The sequence below is a fragment of the Patella vulgata genome, chromosome 9, assembly GCF_932274485.2.
Source record: "Patella vulgata chromosome 9, xgPatVulg1.2, whole genome shotgun sequence".
NCBI lineage: Eukaryota > Metazoa > Mollusca > Gastropoda > Patellidae > Patella > Patella vulgata.
Genome location: NC_065887.2, coordinates 5621501 through 5644242, shown reverse-complemented (window position 1 = coordinate 5644242; position 22742 = coordinate 5621501). Strand labels below are relative to the sequence as shown.

General features: G+C 37.2%; 1 protein-coding gene across 1 annotated transcript; it reads right to left on the bottom strand.

Annotated features, from left to right (window-relative positions):
• Window positions 1-3395: 3395 nt before the first annotated feature.
• On the bottom strand, window positions 3396-22278 carry LOC130014253 (polycystin-2-like). The gene is made up of 17 exons (XM_056103170.1): window positions 22261-22278; window positions 19456-19575; window positions 18300-19014; window positions 17633-17756; window positions 16775-17012; window positions 15774-16003; window positions 14982-15377; window positions 14601-14714; window positions 13747-13867; window positions 12736-12837; window positions 12056-12196; window positions 10924-11058; window positions 10301-10516; window positions 9676-9837; window positions 7550-7717; window positions 6294-6585; window positions 3396-5378 (listed from the first exon to the last, which is right to left on the bottom strand). Exons 3-17 carry the CDS (start codon window positions 18913-18915, stop codon window positions 4570-4572), a joined length of 3864 nt encoding a protein of 1287 aa, XP_055959145.1. The 5' UTR covers window positions 18916-19014; window positions 19456-19575; window positions 22261-22278; the 3' UTR covers window positions 3396-4569.
• Between the last annotated feature and the right edge of the window lie 464 nt (window positions 22279-22742).

The following is a 22742-nucleotide window of genomic DNA, read 5'->3' as shown; positions in this document are numbered from 1 at the left end:
GTACAACTTATCAGATCTTCATGTAGTGGAGGCCATCGAAATTATAAAAAATGAAACGAAATATAGATCTGTATTTGAATCAGATTTGTTCATCAGTATTTACAAAGATATGTGTAATAGGCCCATCGCCATTTTGTTGTCCACGTCAAGTTTACCGCGATTGACCCGTTTTAAATCCGATGGACTCCAAGCCAGAACATTATCTGGTATTTTGATGGTGTTTTCTTAATTAAATAATCAATCAAGCATCGTTACTGTATTTATATTATTTTTTTTTTAATCTTAATTTTATAATGACAACTTGGTGTAATGCATCAGTTAAACTAATTACCCTGCTTTCTTAGAGGTTTCAATTTGTACAAGAAATATTACATAAGATTGTTTTTTCGACGGGAGGACTTGGGGAATTTACAAAATCAATACTCGTCAAATGCTTGGATTATCTTTTAACTTATGAGTCGACACAGCTAATAATTCTTTTGTCATTCGATTTGAATAATAAACGAAAGACAGCAATTAAGAAAAGTGGGGTGGACCTAAACTGTTTTACAATGACAAATTTATATATATTTTATCAATTTTTACTTATTGCCCTGCTATGTTTTTTAGAATATAATCGATTGTAATTGAGATGCATTTTAAAGACTAACGCTTTATAGAACTTTGAAATATGAATATCTTAAAATCTTTGATTGCTATATTAGTGTTTGTATGACTCAACTTGTAATAACCCGCCTTGTACTCTTTGTGAAACTTTTGCGATGTTTACACGATACGACCAACCCATACAATGGTCGCATCCGACCAATGGACAGCTTGTTGTATGGATAGGACCAGCTCTATTCTCATCCGACGGACTGGTGCAATGATCAATCAAATTGCGTTATATTAGACAACGTCATACAGTGTATCTGACTTGGCAACCAGAATTCTTGATTAAAAATGTCTTCTTCTGTACTTTGACGTCCTCCAAAATGGATCTAAACCTATCAGAGACTAAATTAGAATATCTAATAACTCTGTATTGGAGTTTGTAGAACAGTCGGCATCAAAACCACACGAAGACGGGGGTCAGAAGTGTCGCCTTACTTCCATTTTATTCAGTTACTAAGACGGAACTATGGAAGCCTATAACTACCATTCATAATTTCTACTTTTCGCCTCTTCAGAACACGAAAGTCGAAAAGTTGAAAAGTAGAAGTTACGACAAAATGTGAGGCGACAAGAGGTATACAAGCCAAAATCAACTCGAAAATAGGAAATTAAGAAATAACACACCGTGATAATAGCGCCCCCCCCCCCCCCCCCCCCCCCCCCGTTTTTTCTTAATTTCTACTTTTTGACTTGCATTTTGACTTGCATTTTGGCTTGTATACCGTCTTGTCAACTTTCGACTTAGTCATATTTTTGTATTTATTGATGTCAGTAAGAAGGCGCCAACACGCTATACAAGCCAAAATGTAACTCGAAAAGTAGAAATTAGGAAATTAACACACTGCACTATTAGCGACCTATGATCTGTCGTACTGTCGACTTTTCTACTTTTCGCCTAGGAAGTTGTTGTAGTCTCTGCCTTCCAGGTCACATTTGAATACGCGCAATTCCCGTTAACAAAAATGTCTGTATGCGCGTATTCAAATGTGACCTGGAAGGCAGAGACTACAACAACTTCCTAGGCGAAAAGTAGAAAAGTCGAAAAGTCGACAGTACGACAGATCATAGGTCGCTTATAGCACAGTTTGTTAATAGTTAAGTTGTTGTAGTCTCTGCCTTCCAGGTCACATTTGAATACGTGCAATTCCCTTTAACAAAAATGTCTGTATGCGCGTATTCAAATGTGACCTGGAAGGCAGAGACTACAACAACTTCCTAGGCGAAAAGTAGAAAAGTCGACAGTACGACAGATCATAGGTCGCTAATAGCGCAGTGTGTTAATTTCCTAATTTCTACTTTTCGAGTTACATTTTGGCTTGTATAGCGTGTTGGCGCTTTCTTACTGACATCAATAAATACAAAAATATGACTAATTCGAAAGTCGATAAGACGGTATACTAGCCAAAATGCAAGTCGAAAAGTAGAAATTAAGAAAAAACGGGGGACGCTATTATCGCGGTGTGTTATTTCTTAATTTCCTATTTTCGAGTTGATTTTGGCTTGTATACCGTCTTGTCGCCTCACATTTTGTCATAACTTCTACTTTTCAACTTTCGTGTTCTGAAGAGGCGAAAAGTAGAAATTATGAATGGTAGTTATAGGCTTCCATACAGAACATATGTTACTCATACAACGAATAGAGCCAGTGTGTTGCGCAAACAGTCGTCCAATATGCTGCATCCGATGGTTGTATGGATTGGTTGTATCGTGTAAATGCCACTTAACTGTACATTGATTTAGAACTTACGGGTTGACTGGTGAATGGTTAGCACGTGCGCGCTGTATCATAAGGTACAGTGTCATTGAGTTAACTTTCGATTCCCCGGGTGTACGTGACAATGAGTGACGTCGCCTGTCCAACCTTGTGGGTTTTTTCCGGGTCCTCCGGTTTCCTCCTACTGCTAAAGACCCCTACGCGCAAGTGATTTATTGAAATAAAATTGAACCATATGTTAGTCGCGAAATGACATAGTTTGTGTCTATTCACTGTGACAATCGTTTTACACATTCTAAATTTTAACATATTTATTTAAAATTCCTTAATTATTATGGAAAAGACATGAAATATTGGATATGGGAGAGAGATATGGGTTTTAACGTCCACACGACACAAACCAGGTCATTTCGGGACTAACATATGGTTCAACCTTATTTCAATTACTCGCTTGTATAATTTCTAACCATTTTCTATACATACTAAACATTAGTTTAGAATTATGCTTACATCACACATGTATAACATTTAATGACAAAATTTGTCATTATCAAAGGGTCCAGGTTCACAAGTCATCGGTAACAACTTACCAGCTTAGACAATATAAATGAAATGAAATGGGGTTTAACATCCTACTGGGCTGAAGAAAACAGGCATACACCATTCATTGTGCCATGAGGGGAATTTTGCCCAGGCAGCGCAACTATGGCCTACTCTTATTTCGAATTCCAACTGCCAAGGGATCTTTTACGTGCATGCCAATGTATACACAAGATCTCGATTTTTTGTCCCATGCGAATGGCTAGACAGCTATCCTTGTCAGGCCCTCCGTCCTGCACCAATGACAAGTCGAAACCATGTCGGAAAATCCTGATGAACTTTCTTGGCCAATGAAGGGATCGAACATGCGACATCCAGGCTAGCGAGCTGGTATCTTACCCACCTAGCCACCATGGCTCCCGCGTATATTAAGTTGGAAGAAATAATGTCACACTATACACAATGTTAGGGAGAACTATAACAAGGGTTAAATTTTACTCAAATTTTATTGTCGTGTCAAAAGACATTTCTAATATACATAATAGGTCTATATATACAAATATCTTTGAATAGAAGCACCATATAGGGTTTTTTTTTTATTTGGTCTTTACAATCCAGTCATATGAGGATTGTATTGTCTTTACTATCCAGTCATATGGGGATTGTATTGTCTTGACTATCTAGTCATAAGGGGATTGCATTGTCTTTACTATCCAGTCATGGGGATTCTATTGTCTTTACCATCCAGTCATATGGCGATTCTATTGTCTTTACCATCCAGTCATATGGTGATTCTATTGTCTTTACCATCCAGGCATATGGCGATTCTATTGTCTTTACTATCCAGTCATATATGGATTGAACTGTACAAGTGAACATGGACAGATTAGTATAATAATTATTATATATGATTATATATTTCAACAAATACAAGATCAGACATACTTGAGATAAAACTTTATAAATATATCATCTCAATAATTGCATAATTATAATATTATTGCATAGAATAAAGTACTATTTGACATAATTATAATATTATTGCATAGAATAAAGTACTATTTGACATAATTATAATATTACTGCATAGAATAAAGTAATAAAGTACTATTTGACATAGTTATAATATTATTGCACAGTATATAATAAAATAGCTTCTTTACAAAAATCTTTTATATCTGATAAAAAGTAAATAAAACCCAACTGGTTTAAAAAATTGAATCTTCTCCTTGAGTCATAAACTAAAGAAATAAATTATGTGTAAATATTAAAATTGGTTTATCAAAAATTTCATCAAAAATTTAAAATATAACATATACAGATCTATTTAACATTAGATTGGAGAAATCATTTCCCCAACCATAATCTCTTGTAATATTCCTTCCTCAACCCCTTGTAATATTCCTTCCTCAACCCTAATCTCTTGTAATATTTAATAGAAGCTCCAGTTTGGGTCAATATGTAAAACAGCTGTTTAAGAACAGGAGAACTGTATCACATATAAAAAAACAGAAATGCTGAAGACAAACTCGCAGACCAACACAGACATTGTCAATGACAGATACAGATTTCCCTATCAATCAAAACAAACTCACAATTCACAAACACAAAACATGAACAACAGGTGGTATTACATTTCTATTTTTTCTCCAAATTAAAATTCATTTTTGTGTTTCATCTTCGATATCTTCCTCTTCTTCTTCTCCAAAAACGTCTGTTTCTAAATCACCGAGAATATGAGCAGACGCAATCTCACCGTGACCTTTACCACGACCTTGAGATCTGGTTTTACGTAGAGCACGTTTACCAGCTGGAACTTTCAACGCATGACCGCCATCTTGTTCTGAACCAGAACTTGATTCTCCCACATGACCACTAGCAGCCTCTTTGACTGAACAGCGGTCAGGAGCCAGGCGCAACTTCCGCAAATTAGGACTGTTTTTACTGGATTTCAACTCGGCAAGACTTCCGCGCATAAAACTAGGTTTAGGTGGAATGGCTGGTTTAATTTTTGGCAATGGTTTTGCCGAGATGGAGGAGCTGTGTGACGGTGAGTTAGTTTTTGAAGAAGCGGTTTTGAGAGGTGGTTTGTCTGATTCTTTTCTTTTAATACCAGGTGCAGACGGAGTATTTTTTGTGAGACTGCCAGTATTTGACGACTGTCCTGAAGATGAGTCTGTTCTAGCATGAGCCTTGTCGCTCTCAGATGATTGCGGAGAAACGTTGTCGGACGATGATGAACGTTTCGTATTTTTCGCTTCCAGTAAAGCCGTCTTGATGCAGCCTTTAAGCTGTATTATAGGTCGTTGTTTTGAATGAGTTTGTTGTTTGTTGCCACGGTTATCGTGTGTAGAGTCGGGACTTGATGAACTAGACTCTGGTAAAGATTCTTGTAATTTAAGCAAGTTTTCCAATCCAGTTATGCCCCCTGCTAACCACGTTGTATCTTGTTGATTGTTGGACTCACCTGCTGGAAAATACAAACACATAAACATATATCTACAAGAATAAGAGAGAGAAATGGGGTTTAATGTCCACTCGACACAAACTAGGTCATTTCGAGACTAACATATGGTTCAATTTTATTTCAATAATTCGCTTGCGCGTAGCGGTCTTTAGCAGTGGGAGGAAACTGGAGGACCTGGAGAAAACCCACAAGGTTGGACAGGCAACCCTGATCCTTGTCATGTACAACCGAGGAATCGAAATCACGCCAGTTGACTCAATGACAGACCTTATGATACAGCGTGCTAACCATTCACCCACCCAACCCCCTACACGAATAAGACATGAGAGAGTTTAACATCTACTTTGACAGGTTCGGTAGATCTCTGCGTAAAGTTTGATTTCTTGAGGATCTATATAGATACTGTAAGGATCAGGGGGGAAAATAGAACATCTCGATGTTTTGTTCTAATTTTATAATTCACTGTTTAGTTGATTCAGTCATAATAAATTCATAGTTTAAACCATCAGTTGAATTTGGTCATAATAAATTCATAGTTTAAACTCTCAATAATCATTTTATTTATTTAAATTTAACAAAAATAAATATTCGCCATATATGCCTGACTGTTCGATTGATGTTCTACAATGAACATGAAGTTCCACGAAATCAATACAATTTGAACTGACTTTTAGCCCCGAATTGATCCTGCACGAGGGCGTTAGCCCAAGTATTGTTTTAATATATTACATTATGTCTTGCTTGGGACTATTAAACAACTTAAAACATAGACACTATATTTCAATGAAATATGTCACATGACTCCAATATTTCAACTAGTATAAATAATGCCCGTACATTATTTGAAATAATGGTACGCCAATATCTCACAGTACTTATTGTGTCTTTATTTATAATTTTGTAAATAATTTGACTTACTAGATAGGGTGTTTGATTGTTCTGTATTATGACCAGAGTTATCTGTTGTTGTCAATAACAACGGCCCGTCTGTTAAATCGTTTGATTCCTGACGTTGAAGTTGTAACTGTCGAAATATTTCCAGCTCGAGATGAGATCGAAGTTGTTTTTCTTTCTCTTGTGATAGAACATCAGCACCAACGCTGTCTAATTTTAGTAATTGAGCCAGGTAAGGTTCGTTGGCACAGAGTTTGTCCTCTATACGTTGTACTCGATGTTCTAAACGATCTCCTTCAACTAACATATGATCATGCTGCAAAAAAAATATTACCAATTAAATATCTCAGAGAGAGAGAGAGAGAAATGGGGTTTAACGCCCACTTGCGCGTAGGGGTCTTTCGCAGTGGGAGGAAACCAGAGGGCCTGGAGAAAACCCATTAGGTTGGACAAACGACCCTTGTCCATTGAGAGATAGGGCTTGATGCAAACTAGGTCATTTCGTGACTAATATATGGTTCAGTTATATTACAATAATTTATAACTTGCGCATTTGGGCCTTTAGCAGTGGGAGGAAACTGGAGAAAACCTAGTGTTCGACAGGTGATCCTCCCATGCAAAGCACTTTTCTTTCCTTATTGTAAATTACGGCAGATTGGTTGCAGTAATTATGCTGGTACGCACCTTTGTGACATTAGGTTATTTTTTGATAATACTGGGTTATATATTGACAGGACCAGGAGAAAACCCACGATGTTGGACAGGCAACAGGAATACAACATTTTTTCTTCTGATTAATTTTTATAACCACAAAGAGTCGAACATGTTGCAAGCAGTTGTTAGTAACATTGAAAGGTGTTGACCATCTGATACCAATATTAAAGAGGGTATCTACTGCAGGTTAAAGGCATCTATAGGTTGAGATGTTCGTAAGTTATCTCCTCAATCTTCCACCTCATGAATATTAAACAAAACCGGACAGGAAAAAGGAAGAATGAAAGAACTGCTATTAACCCTTTTGATTCCGACCCCCTGAACGATATTAGCCTCCCAGGTAAAAATGGAGCAAAATTTTTTCATATAATACATTTATTGTGAACCCTTACGACCCGAAAGGCCGAAAAACCAGCTAGAATACCGAGGCTAGAATACCTAGCAGGCGGTATACTGGCCGCCACGGTACTCCATCCAAGGGGCATCTGCGGTGGATCTTTCAGCCCCAAAGGGTTAATTAACGAACTATATTCGAGTATCATGAAATTAGGAGAAGACTGAATTACCTCAGAGCCACCGGTAGATATCCCATCATCCCCGACGATATGTTGGGTTGCATCAGAATCAGTGAAATATGTTCTGGGTTTATCGGGTAAAGCGCTGGAACCAGACAGGGCATTCATCCTAAATAACAACTCATCTACCTGGTACTCTATCTCAGCCATTATAAACTCCTGAAAATATATATTATAATTATATTATCCATTAAATTATACAATATAATCCATAAAATTATACAATATTATCCATTAAATATACAATATTATTATATAATCCATTAAAATATACAATATTATTGTATAATCCATCAAATATACAATATAATTATATTATGCATTAGATGTACAATATAATTATATTATCCGTTTGATATACAATATATTTATATATTGTCCATTAGATCCATTAGATATACAATATAATAATGTTATCCATTAAATCATACAATATAATAATATCATCAATTAAAATTGTGGTCATTTGTTTATTTGGATTTTCTATTTAAAATCTTCTGGTTGGGGTTGAACACCACTTTTAAAATCTCTTGGTTGGAATCAAACGTCACTTTTAAAATCCCCTAGTCAGAGTCAAATACAACTTTGAGAATCCCCTTGTTGGGGTCGAATGCCACTTTTAATATCGCTGGCTGAGGTCGAACGCCACTTCAAAAATCGCCTGGTTGGGGTCGAACGCCACGTTAAAATCCTATGGTAAAAAAAAGGTTCAGGAAAATTGAACTCTGCGATCTGAAAAATTATTGGTATTCAATTTTTCAAAAATATTTCATCTGGGCTAGGGATTGGGCTGGGAATTGAAGGGGGTGGGGGTCTATAAAAACTGGGATTCTCAAACTGAATACCCTTTGTTTTAGTTTTAATATTCCATTTATAAAAACTTAATCAAATAAAGTGGTAGTTTATAGTAATAACAGAACAGATGAATAAGAGTCAATGTTATATCAAGGGCTCATTTATTGATCACTACTAGGGTGACCTACCATAAATAAATATCTCCATATATCTCGACAATTTCGCCACAATATTTATATATATGCCAAGCCTCAAATCAGTTTCACACAATTATAGTCACTAAATAAACGATCATGTTGTACTTAATAAGCTATGACCATTAATCATCTATAAATAATAGACTGAAAACTGGTTCCATGTGTCGTCCATAACATCCAGACACTTTTGAGTAAAAGATAGGTTACATGCCCTTGTTTTGAAATTAGTCTCGCTTAACCAGTCTATCGACCATTCTAGGGCTGATTGACAGGTCGGGATAATCAAGACTACTTTTTTATGAAACATAACAGAAAGCTAGAACAAGAAATTGAATTTACAAATGAGCACGTTAGCTAGCTCAACAATTGTTTTAAGAAGCTTGTAAAAGTAAAATGAAACTACTGCTAGTATCATGCTCCTGTCTAACCCGAGTGTTTCAGAGATATTATTTGTACTAAACCAAAAGATGCCGCTCTTAACGGTACAGTTAATGATAAAGCGATTTAAAAAATGAAACGAACGTAATTTCTAAATCTGCTGTAATAACCAAGAAGCTTAATTTTACTGCTATTCAAAATCGTCAACAATAAATTTTTTACGGCTGTAATAGTTGATAGATTTGTAGAGAATTGCACGTGCCATGGCTATTTATAGTATCATACTGTCAGAAAGTTGGCCTCGACACGGCGAATGTGCACGCTTCAGTGGTAGTCTCGAACTATCAGCGGTTGACTGTATTTCTGTAGGTGCATGGGTCACCCTATCACTACCTTGTGAAGATACCGCAAGTATTAGAGATAAATTTCTTCTGTGGAGAGTGTTTTAAGTAGAATAATCTTGGAAACAAACGTTTGTTATTAACACTAACATTCGTTTAATTTCAAATCTTTGTTTAAAAATTTGTAAAAAGCATTTAAAATCACCCAAAATGATTTAATTTGACAAAATTGAATGGCCAGCTTTAAACTGGATGCAAGTACAAATTAGATGATTTTTGGTGATTTTAAACGATTTTTACGAATTTTTAAACAAAGATTTGATATTGAATGAATGTGAAAGATATTAGTGCTAGATACACAAGATTAAATGATACCTAGGTTACAGTGTAATACGATAAAACTCACAGCAGGCAAAATATTTTCTGGTTCTTGTTTCTGGTGTGTTTTTCGAATCCCCATGTTGATGAGAAACTTGTCCCACAGAAAACACAGACAATCTGCTACACCCATCTGTAACACTTCCATTGTTTTCTCCGATTTTACTCGGCGACTTAACACAGCTAAAACCTGAAATCACATGGATGCATTTAATGTAAAATCACGTGGATGTAGTATTTAAAATCAAGATTTAATATTTAATAAAAGAAAAAGAGAGAGAGAAATGTGGTTTAACATCCACTCGACGCAAACTAGGTCATTTCGGGACTAACATATGGTTCAATTTTATTTCCATAATTCGTTTGTGCGTAGCGTTCTTTAGTAGAGGAAGGAAACCGGAAGACCAGGAGAAAACCTGCAAGGTTAGACAGGTGACCCTACTCCTTGTGACGTACAACCGGGGAATCAAAACCATGCCAGTTAACTTAATGACAGACCTTATGATACAGTGCGCATGTGCTAACCATTCGGCCATCCATCCCTTGAAAGGACATAGAAAGGCCACCAAAAAGTGCAGCAGACAGCTATAACTAACTGAAGAATAACAGAAGATGAGAAGAGATTTATTCTGCAATCTTTAAAGTTTACTTACGTAGGCGGAGAGAAGTCCTGTCGCAAATACTAGATATGTAAACATAAATAAATTAGTCCATTCTGATTGGTTTATATCTGATTCTGGATATACGCCAGTCAACGCCATCACCATGGTGAATATACCAGACCACACACCCATTAAACCTTCACATGCTGTACCAAATAACGCAACACCAGCACTACTATACGCCATTACCATAACACCAAACAATAGCTGTAAAATAAACAACCAGTCATCCGGGATTGTACAAATTTCTATACAAGAGCAAATGAATTCCTGAGTGAATTAATCCAAATATCTCTAAATAAAAACCAACTTGTATCTGCTTTCAGCAGCTAAAAGAGGCATCAATTTGAATATGGTGTAATCTTATAAATACCTCAACCCGTTGAAACAAACATGCAGCGAAGTTCTAATCAAACAGACGGGATGGTAAGAGGTGATACCATCCTATCTCTGTTCTACCATCTCTCAATGTTTGTATCAACAGGTGATATAACTACCATCTCTCAGGTGATATAACTACCATCTCTCAGGTGATATAACTACCATCTCTCAATTATTGAAGCACATTACACTCTATCAGATTTTACGATATATAAAAAATATTTTCCACTTACTGTGAATAAAAGTAATTCTCTCTGTGATCGTTGATAAAAACTAACAGCTTTTAAACACCATGAATTATGATTCAACAATCGAACTGAGTCAACACACAGTAGAAATAAGACAAAACCAATTAAAGCTTGGAGGTACTAGAATAACAAATATATGAAGATATGACATGAAAATTCATTTTGGTTAATAATTTATTAATGTGACATCTCATAGTTATACAACAGTCTATCATGTGACATCTCATAGTTATACAACAGTCTATCATGTGACATCTCATAGTTATACTAGTCTATCATGGACATCTGATGATTACACTACAGTCCATCATGTGACATCTCATAGTTATACTACAGTCTATCATGTGACATCTCATGGTTATACTACAGTCTATCATGTGACATCCCATAGTTATACTAGTCTATCACGTGACATCCCATGGTTATACAACAGTCTATCATGTGACATCTCATAGTTATACTAGTCTATCATGGACATCTGATGATTACACTACAGTCCATCATGTGACATCTCATAGTTATACTACAGTCTATCATGTGACATCTCGTGGTTATACTACAGTCTATCATGTGACATCCCATAGTTATACTACAGTCTATCATGTCACATCCCATGGTTATACTACAGTCTATCATGTGACATCTCATGGTTATACTACAGTCTATCATGTCACATCCCATGGTTATACTACAGTCTATCATGTGACATCCCATAATTATACTACAGTCTATTATGTGACATCCCATGGTTATACTACAGTCTATCATGTGACATCCCATAGTTATACTAGTCTATCATGGACATCTGATGATTACACTACGGTCCATCATGTGACATCTCATGGTTACACTACAGTCTATCCTATGCATTTACTACCCGATTCCACCCAAGCTTGTGTCATATACAAAAACTACCCAATTCCACCCAAGCATGTGTCATATATATGACTTAATCCATTCCACCCAACTATGTGTTATATACATGTCTTACCCCATTCCACCCAACTATGTGTTATATACATGACTTATCCCATTCCACCCCACCCAACCATGTGTGATATACATGTCACATGACTTACCTGATTCCACCCAACCCTATGTCATATACACAACTTACCTCATTCCAGCAGCAAATAAATGATATGTTGATAAATTGTTGATAGTATGTACTACGGAAATATTCCACCACCTCTGATACCAGTATATATCTATATATATAACATCCTATATATACCATAGATACTATACACATCAATAACTGGAAACACAAAAATAAACAGACTTGAACGTCCAGACAACCTATAACTAAATCAATTCCTGACTAAGATACAAAATATTTTTATTTAAAGATACATCAAACAGGAAGTAAAGAAATGATGGAACGCTGTGATCGGTTAGCCGAAATGTTGATGTTTGTCGAAATGGGTCATTAATGGTAAAATTGTAAATGAAATGAAATGAAATGGGGTTTAACGTCCTACTGTTCTGCTCCTATACACCCGACCTCCAGCCTAGCGATCCAGCGTCTTAGCCACGTGATCCCCCTGGTAATATAGTAGGAGTTGACAAGAGTTCATTATATTGCTTGCACATAGTTATCTGTTATTTTAACAAGATATAGATTGTATTAATATCTGTTGATTTCACAGTGATTTGTTTCTGTCTGAAACCATGGTGTCCAAGAGAGGAAGATAACACTTTTCAATCTTTTATTGGTCTTCTATGATTATGTGATTGTCACCCTCTCCCACCCTCACCATGTTATCTCGTGTGTATTAAATAAAGGATTTTAATCACCTCAATCATATTCCAAAAACTGGTAAAATATTTCTTCTTTTCCTTCACCATGGCAACCAGTTGACATTTGACCTTGTGTAGTGAAATGACAATAAATAATAACTGAAACACAGAAAAAAAAAATCAAAATATTAATTTATAGCAACAAAGACTTATATTATAAACAGACAGACTTACATTACAGTGTACATCAAAGTCAGTATAACTTTTTTTGATCTAAGACTAGATTAGACTAGACTCATTAACTGAAGCCCCTGGGTTAGATTTTTATTCTGTATTATCTAGAGAGAAATGGGGTTCAACATACTCTCAACACAAGCTAGGAGATTTCAGGACTAACATGGTTCAATTTCATTTCAAGAATTAATTCATTGTCTGTAGGGGTGTTTAGCTGTGGGAGGAAACAATAGGGCCGAAAGAAGTCCCACTCCTGGTCACATACATGTGTGGGCTTGAAACCACGCCACTAAGATAAGATAAGCCACTTGACTCAATGACAGAAATGAAATGAATGAAATGGGGTTTAACGTCCGACTGTTCTGCTCCTATACTGGGCTAATGAAAACGGGCATACGCCATACAGTGTGCTATGAGGGAAATTTTGCCCGGGCAGCGGCTTTATCGCCTACTCTTATATCGAATTCCAACTGCCAAGGGATCTTTTTATGTGCATGCCAATGTGTACACGGGACCTCGGTTTTTCGTACCATCCGAACGACTAGACAGCTGTCCTTGTCAGGCCCTTCATCCTGCATCACTGACAAGGGGAAACCACGTCGGAAAATCTGGATGAACTTTCTCGGCCAATGCAGGGATCGAACACCCGACCTCCAGATTAGCGAGCCAGCGTCTTTACCACCTAGCCACCGTGGCTCCCTCATTGACAGACCTTATAATCTAAAATGCATGTGTAAGTCCATTAGACCCCCCCCCCCCCAACCCCACAAATATACATGTTGTTAGTACGGACAAACATCCTATCACTTTTATAGTATGATAAATATAAATTACCTCGAAGGCAAGAATAAATTTATCCATGGTGGACACGTAACGGAAGAGATATGTTGACGATATAAAGGGTCGAGTAAAAACTCCGCCAGATTCTGGTAACTCAACCAATAAACTCACACACCTATCAAACAAATCAAATAAATGTTAAATCAAATCATATTAACATTAAATCAAATCGTATTAACGCTAAATCAAATCGTATCAACGCTAAATCAAATCGTATTAATACTGATTATATCAAACTAACAGTAAAACATGATAAAGAAATCGGAGCCGTGGTGGCTAAGTGGGCAAGACACTGACTCGCTAGCCTGGAGGTCGTTTGTTTGATTCCTGCATTGGCCAAGAAAGTTTGAGATTTTCCAACGCGGTTTCCCCTTGTCAGCGGTGCAGAACAGAGGGCCGGACAAAGACAGCTGTCTAGTTGTTCAGATGAGATGAAAAACTGAGGACCTGTGTACACATTGGCATGTACCTCAAAGATCCCTTGGCAGTTGGAATTCGATATAAGAGTAGACCGTAGTGGCGCTGCCCGGGAAAAATTTCCTCATAGCACACTGTATGACGTATGCCCGTCTTCATTAGCCCAGTAGGAACAGAACAGTAGGACGTTAAACCCCATTTTATTTCATTTTGAGAAAGAAATGCCAAAAATAAATCAACTGAAATGCTCATCCAAGATCTTAATATGGCATGTAATAAACATTGAGAGTATATATCAAACGAAACGATGTACTGGATTCTATTCAATTTGTAGAAATGAGGCTATTCATAAAGGCTCACAACAAAGAAAGCAAGATTTCTGCTTAAACTAAATTTTATATTTTTAATCTGGATGATGAAAAATTACATACGTGAATAAATTATCAGGAATATAATAAATGGTGAATTCTATAACCACAGCTCGAGTCTGGCGATCAATCCATTTCAATATTTCTAACTCTTTTATCTGTTCAGAGGCTATATTCCTGTCAACAAAAACATAAAACATTAATCAAAAAATCTACATAATAATTCAATTGCCCGTAGTTATAGTGAGTCAAAAAGTTATTTGGATTATTTCTTATATCAGATTTTTTAAAGGCTTATAGAAGACAATGCCATATGAGCCGTGAAGCAATGTATGCTCTTATTGAAACATCCAATGTCACTTCTTATTGGTCTGGGAAGATCATTTATAGAACTGAGCTGAACAATCCCCCTTTTTATCATTTTAAAATGACTTATTGTCCTACCTTGAATCATTCAGTTCTGTAACGAATCCAGAGTTGTCATAGAAACCATATTTTCCCCATAATGAGGCACCACCTTGTGCCGGTTGCCAGGTCCAGATGTCATTTGGTCCGAAGGTTTTTGACGATTTATGTTGCTGCGTGTAGGAATAACGACATTCATAAACTCCAGGCATGATGCGTAACGGAATCGCAAACTCACTCAAACACGGCTCCTGTCGAACACGTAACTGCCGTAAGTTAGCTGAACCAATCAGATAACTGTTCCGTAACCCATAACTACCCTCAGGTTTGGTTGTCGATGTCTTGATGTCGTAAAGATTATCCAGTAGAGAAGATTGACACCAGGAATAGAATTCTGGGATTGTTTTAATAGAATGAAATGATTGATTACCATTCCTGGAAGAAAAAAAATTGAAAATATTAAATATTTGGCTTGCAAGCAAAGATTTTAGCTGTGGAATGAATGAAATGAAATGAAATAGGGTTTAACGTCCTACTGTTCTGCTCCAACTGGGCTATAAAGGTGGGGCATACGCCATGCAGTGTGCTATGAGGGAAATTTTCGCCAAGACAGCTGCACTACGGCCTACTGGCCAGAGTTCATTTACATGCACGGTAACATGTACATGGGATAAGATGCTGTCAGGCCCTTCGTCACGCACCACTGACAAGGTGGAAACATTCTGAGGAATGTTCTTGACAGGGCTTGAAACCGAGATCCTGTTAGCGAGCCCGTGCCGTAGTCACCATGCTGATCACCTGTGAATATATACAAGATACAAGTCAACTTACTGTAAGAATATTTTATGTAGAGCTGTATTCAGATTATAAATAGCTGACGAGTCTTTACCATATGCCATGAAACCCACACAAAAAACCAGTAACAGCTGTACCATACAATTTCTAAATAAAGAACACGCCAGTTTCTCTTTAATACGTTTCTTCCGTGCTTCTATCAACGTTTTTTCTTGTGGTGGGCGGGCAAATCGTAAATATCGTGATCTCTGTCTTGCTGCTACACCCTAAAAAAGATGAAATAAGATATAATAAGAGAGAGAAATGGGGTTTAACGTCCACTTGACACAAATTAGGTCATTTCGGGACTAACATATGGTTCAATTTTATTTCAAAAATCTGCTTGCTCGTAGGGGTCTTTAGCCGTGGGAGGCGATCAGAGGATGCGGAGAAAACCCACGAGGGATGGACAGGCATCAATACTCTTTGTCACATGCAACCGTGATCGAAACCACGCCAGTTGACTCATTGACAGACCTTATGATACAACATACCCGCGTTAACCATTCGGCTATCCAACCCCCCAAGATATAATAATCAACAACAAAATAACATTGACCCTGAAAACTTACAATGGATTTTATTTAGTAACTTATTTCACCAAGTCGCTTCGTTTAATTTTGTTAATAACTTCTTACAAAAGAGAGAGAGAAATGGGGTTTAACGTCCACTCGACACAAACTAGGTCATTTCGGGACTAACATATGGTTTAATTTTATTTCAATAATTCGCTTGCGCGTAGGGTCTTTAGCAGTGGGAGGAAACCTGAGGACCCGGAGAAAACCCACGAGGTTGGACAGGCGACCCTAATCCTTGTCACGTACAACCGGGGATTCGAAACTACGCCAGTCGACTCAATGACAGACTTTATGATACAGCGCGCGCACGCTAACCATTCAGCCATCCAACCCCCCCTTCTTACAAAAAGCCTGTTCCCTAATCCCATTCACATATCCTGTACAAAATATTTTTCATAAGCAAACCCCCAAAAAACTTACCCTTTCAAATTCTTCACTTGGTGATTCGTTCTTTTTCTCCTCCATCTTCTTCTTGCCATCATACCTCACTCCATAGTAACCATCGTCATGGTGATTCAAGATGGATGGATCGTTTCTGTATGTAATGGCTGTATATATAACTATAATGAGGATCATCAAGGGTTGAGTTATAAATACACAGATCATGAAACTAAAATATAAGGACTGTAACCACATGATACTCTTGCTGTAACCAAACCTGAAAATACATACATCAAATTAATGGCACGTCATCACCAACCGGGCTCATGAAATGGGGTTTAACATCCTACTTTTCACCTAGAAATTAAATTAATGGCACAAGCTCACCAACCGGGCTCATGCATAGCAAGCAAATTAAATGAAATGGGGTTTAACATACTACTTTTCAATAAGAAATTAAATTAATGGCACAACCTCACCAACCGGGCTCATGAATAGCTATCAAATTAAATGAAATGGGGTTTAATGTCCTACTTTTGAACTAGAAATTAAATTAATGGCACAACCTCACCAACCGGGCTATGAATAGCAATCAAATTAAATGAAATGAAATTAAATGTTTAACGTCCTACTTTTCTACTAGAAATTAAATTAGGTTTAAATGCTGGAACGACTAGAGGCTGTTCCTTGCCAGGCCCGTCCTGCACCACTGAATCAAAGCTGGAAAATCCTAGGGAATTATCTCGTCTATCATTAGAACGAAACCCTGAATCTTCCGATAAGTGAGTTCCCCCATTACTTGACAATAAATACATGTATCAGGGAGTTCCCCCTATCTATAAATACATGTATCAGGGAGTTCCCCCATTTCGCATCTATAAATAGAATAGACCTTACCTGAAACCATACAAGATGGTGACAACAGTACAAGTTGTTATAATCATGATACATAGACTCCATGCTACATATCGACACCAGAACGGTAAAAATAATCGCCATCCTCGACCATTATCAACATATTCTACAAATATACACCATTAAATTCTATAAATATACACACCATTATATTCTACACACCATTATATTCTACCCAACATATACACCATTATATTCTATTAACTACACACCATATAATATACGCACCACATAAACTACACACCATATAAAATACACACCCTTATATTCTACCCTACATATACACCATTATATTCTACCCAACATATACACCATATAAAAGAGAGAGAGAGAGATAGAGACAGAGACAGAAAGAGGGTTTAACATCCATTCGACACAAACTAGGTCATTTCGGGACTGACATATGTTTCTTTTTCATTTCAATAATTCACCTGCGTGTATGGGTCTTTAACCGTGGCAGGAAACCGGAGGACCTGGAGAAAACCCACAAGGTTGGACAGGCAACCCTACTCCTTGACAAGTACAAGCCGGGAATTGTAACCACGCCAGTTGACTCAAATGACAGATCTTATGATAATCATGCCAGTAATTCAAGAGTTTATGTTAAGCTCAGTTATGACCTGTACATAATTATTATAATGCCATCTACCTGTGTTTGACTGTCGACTACTGGAACTGGTTTCAGACACAAGTTTTATTCTGGTGCGCTCAGCAGTGGCCTGTGATTGGCTGGTAGCATCCACAAATCCACTTGAGGCCTGATCTGTCTCGTAGCCCCGTCGAACATTCTGTAAGACTGGAACGTGAAGTACTGGAAGATCGTGATTGGTTGACAGGTTTCTACCATTAACGGTGTTGGAGGTCGGTAGATAGCGAGGACCGTACAGGGGACCCTGGGAAAAATTCCACGAATTTGGTGGAAGATGTCGCGGACTGGGAGGTGATGATTGCGGACTAGAGCTCAACAAGGTGGAACCAAGGATGTTAGGTGGATTATGGGTAGTTATACCGCTAGTTTGATGACTGATGGGAGAATCTAATGGGCTGATTGGACCGTTGATTGTTGTCGAGGTTAATTCCGTTGTCGGAGAATTTGGATCTCTCTCCGATTCCCCCGTCTGTGATCTTAGCTGTGGGTTGGGCCGCGATTTCACGCTGTCTGCATTAGAACGTAACGATTGCTGCCGCTTCAACCACTGTTTCTGGGCCCAATCTTGTATACCCTGCCAGTTTAAAATAGACTGATCCAAGATGGAGTAGGTCATAACAGGTTGGACAGATTCTTCGTCAGTTTCTGAAATTTGTTCACCATATTGTTTGCCACTTGGATAAACTTTATCTGGTTCTGGACCTGGATAACTTATCTGAAATAAATAATACCAATTATTGAAATAAGTTTTATAGTTCAAAATTTTGTTTTACTTGTCTTTACTACTCTAGGATCTGGAAGAGTTGTTATATAACATGTGTTCTAGTTCATATGAGGAATTAGCCAATGAAACAGTCCGTTGCGGTGAGTTCTTGGATTAATCAATGTCTGATGTCAGAGTATCAAAAGCCACTCATATGATCCCTGACACGATGTCCCAGTACAATTGGTCAGATCTTCATGTAGTGTTAGCCATCGAAAGTATAAAAAAAACGAAACGAAATATAGATCTGTATTTTAATCAGATTGTTCATAATAGATAAGTTCTGTAAAATCACGTTTTTAATCATTATCAGAATTAAAATCTATTCTTTGGCCAGTTTGTTAACATTCTATTATACTTTTTTTAAACAACTGAAATAAATTATTCTCATACCTTGCTGCGTCTGAATAGGAAGGCTATAAATAGATTGAGTGGTAGAATGATACAACAGCAGACGACACCCACGGTAATATTACGCAACGACAGATCTAACAAACGGAACTCTCCACGATACTGAAACAAAAATAATAATACATAAGAATTAAAATACTTTAAAGCACAAAGACCATTTTTATGTAAGACAACATCAGCGATTGTATTCCATATAAATCGTGCGTTTTTACAATGCATGTCTCCTATAAAATGTTGAAAATACCAAAAGAGTATTTCATGGTGCTAGTAATGATAATATATTTGAATAAATATAGTTATCAATAAAATTGAGTCCCATAACAGAAACAGGAAGAGCACAAATATAATTCTCCCGTCAAAAGGCAACACCTAGTAACTCACGTTTTTCTTATTTTGAGAAAGCAAAGGAAAACGTAATGAATGAATATTAAACCCCAGCTTATCCATTGATTTGACTATTGAGTTACTAGGTTTTTCTGTGGCATACCAGGCAAATGAAGGAAGTTGCTAGGTTGTGTCATGGGTGTAACTGCTTACAAAATCAAAAGATTGGAACATCTAGTACAACAACAGGAAGCACATACCCTAGTAACTACAAATTTGGTCCTAACTCAATTTTGATAAAAAAAAAAAAGTGAGTTACTAGGTTTTGACTTTTGACAGGAGAATTACTCTGTACAAATAACATAGACAGGAAGAGAGAAATGGGTGTTAGGCAGTTTATTCTTCCGTTTAGTGGACAATGTCTTTAATGTGGATTAAGAAAGCAAGAAGAGATGTAATTGGTTAATTCCGTTAGTGGTTTAAGAAAGCAAGAAGCGATATAAGTAGTAAAGTAGGGCACTTGGAGGGGTATTTCCGGTAGGGTTATCTTCCCCTGTTTTGTTTACCTTAGCAACGTCAGAAGAGTTATCCCCCTTTTATTATGGGCGTGGTTGTTGACCCTAGTTACGATAGAATCACGTGACAACGACGTAATATGAACACCATGTCCGTTTAAATTTGAATTGTTGGGTGTGTTTGTGTTTGTAATGTTGTCCGCCTTTTTTTTAAAAAGAGTGGGGTTAACGGTTAATTGTAGTGATGATGGAAACCCGTGGCAACTAGGTAATATGAAGTTGTGAGTTTAAATTTGAATTGTGGATATGGGGGGGGGGGGGGTCACCGTAATGAGCGTGCGAAGTTCACCTCGAACCCGCGCACCGTCCGCCCAGTCCAGCCCGCGCATGTCCCGCCCACCTGCATACGCCCAGCCCACACCCTTTTATACGGTTAAGCTACCCCACCCACCTCCAACCAACAGACTCCTCCATCCAGCACCCAGACATTCCACCCTACCCTCCCTACAGTACTCATACATCCTAGAATTGATACATGCCTGCATGGCCTGCAATAGTCACACAGCCTCCGTCCAAAACCCGTTTTCTTTGCTTCTTTGAGATAAAAAAGAAAATTGTTTTTATGCGATTTATTTATTCTTTGATCAATAGGAATATAGCTTGGATTGAAGAAGGTACAATAATCACCCCATGTTTTTTTTTATTATTTTGTCAATAATTACCATTAGCCTGTTAAAAAGACTCGCTTTTTTTCCCTGTTGATCAAAGAAGTATGATTCTAAAAACATTAACAAAACACTTGTTTTAATAGTTCCAATCTATTTTAATTCTATAAGTCTCTAGCTCCTCTATTATATGGTTATATATATAGCAGCTATCTGTGGTAAACTGCATCCGGATTTGAACATATTTGATATATGCCATGAGGCTAGAAAGAAAAAAAAATATAAAAAATTAAATTTATCGTTATTTCCTCCTATAACATATACACGACCAATGTTACTCCTAACTAAAAAACAGAGTACATTCCACAACCTGCAATGTGTCGCTTGTAAGTGTCCAAATTTGTAACGGATGTGAGTACTGTTTCAAACGGAAATAAATAATTTATTAAAGTAACATAAATACGACCCACTCATTTCCCCAAACCTTTAGCGTGATTGATGCCATATGTGTTTTGTAAGCTTCCAACTTGAGGAGACACGTGCGTACTTTTCAATGGAAATAACGTTTTATTAAAGTATTATAAATGCATCACCACCCATTAACCAAACCAAGATAGATAGATACCATATGTGGTCACTGTGAGCTTCTGACATGTAAAGAGACGCTCGTATTTTTTCATCGGTCACAAATAATTTAATAAGTTACCAGATACCGCCCCCCCCCCCCCACACACACACACCACACTTCCACACCGCTGATGTGATATATTGATACATTAGTGACCTTTATCTGACGGTAGTATGTTTCAAATGTAAACAAATGAAATGAAATGGTGTTAATGGTACACCGGTTCCCCTACAATGCTTCTAATAAAGCGACCCGGCGACATACGGTACTATAGGGTAATTTCGCCTTGGTTGGCCTCTCTAAGACTTACACTTGTATAGACTTTCAAAACGTACACACATGATCCAGTTCAGCAGAAATAAAAAAAAGTTGATTGATTTAGTATAAATTAAGTGTAATGACTCCCCCCCCACCCTTCACCCTACTTTTTAAAAACATCCCAAGCATCTCCACAGCGTAATATGATGTTTAGTTGTGAAAAAATCACTGTTCTATATAAAAAAAAGAACATACCTATTCGAGACAGATGGGTCGGCGTTTAGAGTCGCAAAATAGAAGTGAATTAGCTCTAGGTTCTCTCAAAATGTTGGTAATAGCTATTACTTTTTGGGTTTTTATCATTATGTAAACCAAAACAAAAATCGAAACAACTCACCTTTTCTTTTCTTCGTCTCTAGTTGGGGGTGGTAACTGCATTTCAGGCCCAAACCCCTTTAATAATCTATCCACCTCGTCACGGATTACAAGAATTTTGTGTGCCGTCTCTGCACTTAAGGCCGTTGGCGCGCACAGCATCAAAGATGCCGTGGCGTATAGATATTCCCGAACCTTTTCAATATTCCTAAGAAAAAAAACGAATGACAAAAATATAATAAGATAATAACCGATGTGTTTAAAAAAAAAAGTTTTTTTAAAGTTTGAAAACTTCCTAGTTAAATAAAAAAAACTTACATTTTTTACTTGTTGTTTTCTTTAGCGTTCCTTTCTGTCCTTCCTTTCTTTCCTTGAGTGCTGAGGTAGAAGAGTCGGTTGTCGCCATTCTTATACCGGTTAGCGGTGGGGGGGGGGTGACCGTTTAATAATCGACAGATGGTTGGGTTGGGGTTGGGTTTCTTTTTGCTGACTCTGTTTTATTTC